The sequence below is a fragment of the Primulina eburnea genome, chromosome 4 (assembly GCF_022965805.1).
Source record: "Primulina eburnea isolate SZY01 chromosome 4, ASM2296580v1, whole genome shotgun sequence".
In the NCBI taxonomy this organism is placed as follows: domain Eukaryota; kingdom Viridiplantae; phylum Streptophyta; class Magnoliopsida; order Lamiales; family Gesneriaceae; genus Primulina; species Primulina eburnea.
In genome coordinates this window covers 42,312,085-42,319,890 of record NC_133104.1, presented here as the reverse complement: position 1 = coordinate 42,319,890, position 7,806 = coordinate 42,312,085, and the positions used below count along the sequence as shown (strand labels likewise).

Genomic DNA, 7,806 nt, shown 5'->3' with positions numbered 1-7,806 from the left:
GGGCGTCAAGTCCCTTTCATCCGCACAATTAAAAACCAAGAATGGATATCATGTGAGACCGTTTCACGGATCTTAATATGTGAGACGGGTCAACCCTATGGATATTTATAATAAAAAGTAATACTATTAGCATAAAAAGTAATATTTTTTCATGGATGACCCAAATAAAAGATTTGTCTCACAAATACGACCTGTGAGACCGTATCACACAAGTTTTTGTCAAAAACCAAAGTTTATAAATATGTGGCCAGCAGGAAAACTGCCTTTTTATTTTATGATTTTATTACTACATTTAATTTTCTTTACTAATCTAATTATATTTGATATTCGTGGTGTAGGTCCCTACGTACGTGCTCAATAATTGGATTGAAATCAGTTTGAATTATAAATACCGAGTTAGCTGGGAAACAAATGTAATTACTTGGCAATTTCGGAAATGACCAAGACTTTCGGAAAGAAACTCCAAACCCACTCCACTCCATTAAACAGTTAAATAAGCTAGTGAAGCGAACTCTGCCACTGCCATTGGTTCTTCCCTTCGCTCCATCCTCCCAGCCGGCCGGTACGTACCTAATTATTACTACTCTTCTTGATTAAAGAGCGTAATTAACAATTTGAGATGTACGCGCGCTCACTGATATATCTACTGTGAAAAATCATGTGTAATTCACGTCGGGCGATATTAATGATCGCCATGAAAAAGTCGTGTCGAGGATCATAGATATATTTCACATGGTGTGAAAGGGTTATGATCCCGAAATGATCATGTTGATTAATTTGCGTTTAAAGATTGTTAATGGACGTTTTTGTATATATATTTAGGTGTTAACAAGCTAGAGAATGGGGATCTACCAGTCGAAAAAAGTGAACCATGAGAAGCTAAAGCTCGAACGAAGAGCCACTCAACTTCTTTCATCAACTCGTAAGTACTAGCTAGAGTGTCGATATTTCGGTTTCTACAATTATATACATATATTGAAAAATAAACAACGTTAGTGGGCGTCAGAGCTTTTTCGGTGCAGTCACTACGACGCTAAGTCAGTGAAATATTCACTTAGAGGAAAAGAGAGTGTTATATGGTGAGTATATAGTGAATACTTATGAAAAAAGATGAGTGAATATCCCCCCAACGATCGAGCAAATCTTAGTATTTATAGGGAGAGATCGTAATAATGATCTTGTTTTCAGTGTCCGGTCATAAGTCTTGATCCAACGTCTGCACAGTTCTTGGTCTTCTTACGCTGCTCAAACTAGGCTGAGAGTGTAGGTTTGTATGAATATATATTAGTCTAATTGATGACTTCCCGGTTTGATGCATACTGGGGATAATTTAAATGAGGTATTCTTCCTTTTCCCGGACGGACTCTCACCCAGTCTTTTCTTGGCTTTCCGGGATCGACTCTAGGCTCCCGGCTTTTCTTACTCTATCCGAGTCCAAGGATGACCCGGGATCCTTCCGATATATCAATATATATTTATATGTGTGTGTAAAATTATATATACATTTATAATATATTTAATTCCTCCAATGTTTGCTACTCCAGAACAAAAATCTTGTAAAATTATATATGTAAATATTTGAAAAGAAAGTGGGAAGGTGGGTGAGGTGGTCCGGGCGGGCCACAAATATCATGCATGCATGATCCCAACGTGTGTGTATTTATAATGAGCCACGCAATTAATTTTATAACCTATGGAGTGAGTGACAAAATATATGACGTATTTTATACTTTTTTATATGCCGTTTGTCGATTCAATTATAATAATTATTGATTATAGATCGATCAACTTTATTAATCGGCCAAAACAGCTTATTTTAAAAGTTCATTTTTTTTTTGACTTATTTAAAAGTTCATTTTCACGACGTACATAAATTATTTAGTGTGTGTAGAAATAAATCTTTTTAAAGAGAATAATTTACAGTAGCAACGTGCAAAAACTTTTTTTTATTTTATTTAGAATTTCAGCTTCTGTCTATTTTATTTACTCTTAAAAATTAAAAAGTTCCACTAAATATCATTTTATATTTAAAAAAACCTAATGTCTCGCCCCGAACCTGGAGCACGGCATCGTTATTGTTTTCAAATAAAGTTTAAAAACAACAAGCCTCATATTATATGATTTAACCAAAAACTAGTATATATATTATTTTCATGACAAATTTGTTCTTACATTCCAAAGTATAAAACATAATCAAATACATCAGCGAAAGCTAAAACTTATCATCGTAGGAAAATCAAATAATAGTAGCACTTCTAAATGTCTCTTCTTTAATCAGCCCAAGATTATGTATACTATTCCTCTTCGAGTTCTTTTTCATTCTTATCTGAGGAGAGAAATGAGGGAGTGAGTGTTCAGCATGTGAAATCCAATTGTATACCGGAATATTTAAATATACATATAATATGAGTTCAAAGGTGAATTTTCGTAGAACATATCACAATATGAATAAAGACATGAGACAAAGAACTCAAAACAAGACATCAAAACATATCAAAACAAGACATGTTATTCATCTAATTATTCATGGTTTAATGATCAGTCCCATATATCTTACTCTTCTAAGGGGTGAGGCCAAATGAACGGTATTATAACACACCGCATCAGAGCCTTATCATATCATGTTTCGGAAATTTCATTGCCCCACTTTTAATTCGAATCATAACAGTGCATTTTCAAGATATCGTGAAATAATAGAGGAATCATGCGGAACGAACATATATGGAATCAAAAGACATAAAACAAGTAGTGCACGATTGAGTTTTCAAAAAAAGAAACATCATTATTTTAAAACACATATATAAGTCTGTTTACCTCGATCTCACTTTCATATAGTGGAAACTATTATTGATCATCTTCTATCATCAACTTTATGACATAGTTTAATAATTATATTTCATAAAAAAATCCTTAAATATCTACAAGTAAGCAATGCCCAATATGTATCAACATAAAATACGATCATTTTCAGTGCCCTTCAATCCTTATGCCACTATTCTAACTTAATAAAAAGATCAAGTAGATATTAATATGGAAGGCAATAAATTGACGGTGGCAAATTGGCAAAATAAAATAAATTGACTTAGTAAATTTGGTGGTGATAAAATATAGGGTTTATGGTTTGTCTCTCCACTCTCTTTTTAAGAAAAATGAAAATGGGTTGGGAAGATTTATATAATACACAAAAGTTACATGAAAGGTTGACAATTTAATTAGGAGAAATTAATTATCACATTGAAAGGAATTTATGAAAATGAGTTACAACTTTTAAATACTAATAATTTCACATTAAAATTGAAATTAAGAATAAATCATTAATTGAAAATTAAAATAGTGAATTAACTCAAAAATAGTATGTTGTCTTTGAAGATAAAATTAATTATAAAAATAAATCTTTACTCTATGTACCATAAGTTAGGGATGGCAATTTCCTCCGAACCCGTTGGAGGATCCGATACCCGACCCGAATAGAAGAGGGTATGGAGGGATTTTTAGACCCGATTAAATAATTGGGTGATCGGGTATGGGGTTTTTCGGGTTTGGGTATGGAGACGGATTTGATATAATCCGACCCACGCCCTACCCGAATACCCGTTTAAATTAATACATATATATATATATATATATATATATATATATATGTATGTATATATATAGTAATTATATTTATTTATATTAAAAATTCATTTTCTCAAATCTAAGTAAATCGATACTTTTATTTTCTCTTTATATATATATATATGTATGTATGTATATATGTGTATATATAGTAATTATATTTATTTATATTAAAGATTCATTTTCTCAAATCCAAGTAAATCGATACTTTTTCTTTTCTCTTCCCTTTCACTTTCACTTTTACGTTTCAAGATTTTACCGCTCTTTTATTTTTCATTCAATTTTTCATCTTCTTCATTGGTAAGTTTATTTCATGTTTGACTTAAAAATTGAAAAATAATTTATTTTTGTTAAATTGTGTACTTTTGTTCAACTAATATAAACTATTTTTAATATTTTGTTATTTTTTTTATAAAGTTTACTTTGCAACTTTTTATCAATAATAATTTTTCTTATTGTTCATTTAAATAATTTTTTAAATATTCATAACTTCATTGAAACAATTTAAATTTGAAAAAATTCAATTGTATATGATAATAGGGTATTTGGGTAGGGTATGGGTATCCGATAATCCGATGGGTATGAGGATGGTGATGAAATTCAATACCCGATGGGTATGGGTATGGGGATGAATTTAATAAATGGGTATGAGGATGGATGTATCAAATCCGACCCATACCCTACCCATTGCCATCCCTACCATAAGTGAAACAAAATTCAACCTAAAAATAAAAATAGAATCCTAATTTTTTATTCATTTTTAAATAAAAGAAAATTTTAAATATATTTTATTTATTATATCGCAAATTTGGTCATGAATATCACACCTAGCTATCAATGCAACCATATCTAAAAAAATAGAAATTTTCGACCTATGTATTAGCCTAAATTATATTGGATATTGACTATTTAATTAGTCAAAAATAGGTCTTAATCAGTGCAACAACTTGTTATTCATACTTTTAGTTAATGATTTTTCGTCGAAATGTGACACTAATATCCGGTATAATTAATACCACGAAAAAATATTATTGCGTGAAAATCTAAATTAACTAATTAAAATATCAAAATCTAATTTTGGGCAACTGGTTGGATCAACTGTGTTGTTTCCTTTAAAAATATATTTATATTCAAGGTAATTTGTGAAAGGGGAATTACAATTTTGGCCACATATTTGGTTTTTATTTTATTTTTGTCCTATTAATATGTTTTCAAATTTTATTTTTCATATAATTTTTTTTTTGTTTTTATTTTTTTGGACATTATGCTGATATAACACTTAAGGATGGTAATAGACCAGTTTTAAACCCTGTCGGTCGGCCCTGTGTAAGAATTCGTGTGTATACATAAGTAAGCATAAATGTATATATAACAGTAATAATTTATTTATATTTTTATTATATTCAACCATATATAGTTTTTAATGGGTCCAATCTATCGGATTATGGGATCTCAGGTTTGGCCAAACATGTCCCATATGTTGTCATCCTTAGTGGCATCGCCATATTGAAATATTAAACTATGAATATTTTGTGAATTATCCAAAGTCAATCTTATCTTTCCTTATATAATTAGTTTATGATCAAATTAATTAACATTATCCACGATCTAATTTGTCTGAATTCTTTGACCAAATGATAAAGCACTCACTCTATGTTTAACGTTCGAGTTGGTTTGTGCACAGAAGCAAGATACCTGAGTGGGTGTGTTCCTATGCACAAAGCAGCATTGAAGGGCGATTGGGAGGTTGCTGAAAGATTGTTGGCCAACGATATTACATTGGGTAAATCTCGCATAACAGAAGGGGGAGAAACTGCTTTCCATATTGCTGCTTTGGAAGGACATGCCCCTTTTGTTGCTAATTTACTGGAAAAGATGGGCGACGACCAATCTTCTCATATACTGGAAATACAGAATCAAAAGGGAAACACAGCACTCAGTTTTGCTGCCGTCGCCGGGCATGTCCCTATTGCTTCCATGATGGTAGAGAAGAACAAAAAGTTGCCCACGATGCGTGGTAGTGGGAGTGTCACCCCACTCTACATGGCGGCCTTGTTAGGCCACCACGACATGGTCGATTATCTTTTCCCATTATCCAATTTTGAGACGTGGGATGAGAACGAACAGATTAGGCTTCTTACGACATCCATCGCCTCCGGATTGTATGGTGAGTATTAAAAATACATCGCGAGGGTTTCATTTTAATCTCATTTAAGAATGGATTGAGTAGGATAATGTATACATCAACTGAACAATTCATGGATGCAGATCTGGCCATTAGAATCTTACAACAAAATAACATGCTAGCTGGGCTTGAAGATGGCGACGGGGAGACACCTTTGCAAGTGCTTGCAAGGACTCCGTCAGCATTTCCTGGCCCTGTTGACACCATGCAACAAGGACTCGGCTGGATCGGAACCATTGCCCGCGCAAGTTGGTGATTTTGCAAATGTATTTCGTTATGTTTGTAACTATCTATACCTTGCTAAATGTTATTTTTGTTGTTTATGCATGAATTCCGAGTATATGTACAGTAGCTCCAGTGCTGCCTCGTAACATGCAGCTGCCGCTTCAATTACTGTCAGCAGATGACGACGATGGATCGTGTGATGCATATGCATTGCTCCAATATCTTTGGGATCTTACCGCATCACGCCATCAACAAAATGATATCGAAACAGGGGAAGCTAATAGTATGGAAGCTTTTGGAAACGTTAATTTGAAACTGCTTTTTACAGCCGTAGAATCTGAAAATGGAGAATTCTTGGTCGAGCTGATTCGTCTTTATCCAGATTTCCTGTACAAAGTTAACGAGTCCAAACACAGCATATTTCATATCGCTGTTTTGCATCGCCATGCCCAATGCTTCAATTTAATATACGAAGTACCCGGTGTGAGAGATTTGATACTGACATATGTAGACACCCAAGGCAATAACATAATGCATTTGGCCGGCAGGCTAGCCCCTCAAAATCAGCTCAATCTCTTACCAGGAGCAGCTCTTCAGATGCAACGAGAAGTACTGTGGTTTAAGGAAGTCGAAAAGTTGGTCAAACCATCACACCGAAACGAGAAAAACCATCAAGGTCAAACACCACACGATGTATTCATCTCAGAGCACCAAGGATTGATGAAAGAAGGTGAAAAAATGATGAAACAAATGGCAAAATCATGCATGCTAGTTGCGATGCTAATTGCCACAGTTGTTTTCACAACTGCCTTTACAGTGCCCGGTGGGTACAACAACGCCGGTACTCCAAGTCTACAGAACAAGAGGTTTTTTATTGTTTTTCCTATGTCCGAGGCAGTGGCTACCCTATCTTCTTTGACATCAATGCTCATGTTTCTGTCCATACTGACATCTCGTTATGCCGAAGACGATTTCCTGGACTCGTTACCTTTTTGGATGGTGATTGGGGTGGCATCCCTTTTCGTGTCCATAGCGGCTATGATGGTTTCCTTCTGCACCTGTCTTATTTTCTATCAACATGGATTAGCATCGGTAACTGTTCTTCTGTTTTTCTTCGCAACCGTGCCGGTCATGTTTATATCCTTAAAGTATCCGCTTCTGGCTACCATACTACGTTGTACCTATAGTTGCAGATGGTTATTTCTTTCCAACAATAGGTTGTTGTCCTACTAGGTAGCTATAATTTTTATGAAATAAATAAAATTGACTGCACCTTCCATGTCCTGAAAGCTTTAGTACCAGGCATGTCTTGTGAAGTCTATGCTCTGCGGTCGGCTCATGATGCCAAGTATTTGGGTTCTCTGTGCTCTTTCGCTTTCCCACCTTCTTCTCATCCACAATTTATATGGATATTTCTTTTGGCCAGCTGTTTCTTGTGCATCACGTGAATTTTCTTTATGGCGTAGTGAATTTATGCATACGTTTTTGTCTGTCTATACAGAGTCTTCAATGATGCATTGAGTAAATTTTGTTTCCAAAACTGTAAAGAAAAAAATGAAACTAGGATAATAAGTTCATTCCAATAAGAAGGGAACAACAAAAATCTACCATGTTGGGGTGGGGGGGTGGTCCAAGCCCACGTGAAGCACAAGTGCTAAAGGCTTTGGGGCATGCTTGTCTTCACGTCATATAATTTGGAATCCCACGCTACCACATTAAGTTGCCTTTCTAGGATGTTAATTGACAATTCTTACCCTGACCACAAAGTTGCTTACTTA

General features: G+C 34.3%; 1 protein-coding gene across 2 annotated transcripts; it reads left to right on the top strand.

Moving 5' to 3' along the window:
• The first annotated feature begins 407 nt into the window (after positions 1 to 407).
• On the top strand, positions 408 to 7,484 carry LOC140829156 (uncharacterized). 2 transcript variants are annotated; one of them, XM_073192177.1, is made up of 5 exons: positions 408 to 562; positions 823 to 922; positions 5,303 to 5,785; positions 5,887 to 6,051; positions 6,153 to 7,484. In XM_073192177.1, the coding sequence occupies exons 2-5, from the start codon at positions 841 to 843 to the stop codon at positions 7,259 to 7,261; spliced, it is 1,839 nt and encodes a 612-aa protein (XP_073048278.1). In that variant the 5' UTR covers positions 408 to 562; positions 823 to 840; the 3' UTR covers positions 7,262 to 7,484. The 2 variants fall into 2 exon arrangements, with proteins under 2 accessions (XP_073048278.1, XP_073048279.1); XM_073192178.1 differs by having other exon boundaries at positions 413 to 566.
• Positions 7,485 to 7,806: the final 322 nt, after the last annotated feature.

Coding starts and splice junctions, on each gene's coding strand:
- LOC140829156 (XM_073192177.1), top strand. CDS start 841: ATGGGGATCTACCAGTCGAAAAAAGTGAACCATGAGAAGCTAAAGCTC. Junction 5,786..5,886: donor CATCGCCTCCGGATTGTATG/GTGAGTATTAAA, acceptor TCATGGATGCAG/ATCTGGCCATTAGAATCTTA. Junction 6,052..6,152: donor CGGAACCATTGCCCGCGCAA/GTTGGTGATTTT, acceptor GTATATGTACAG/TAGCTCCAGTGCTGCCTCGT.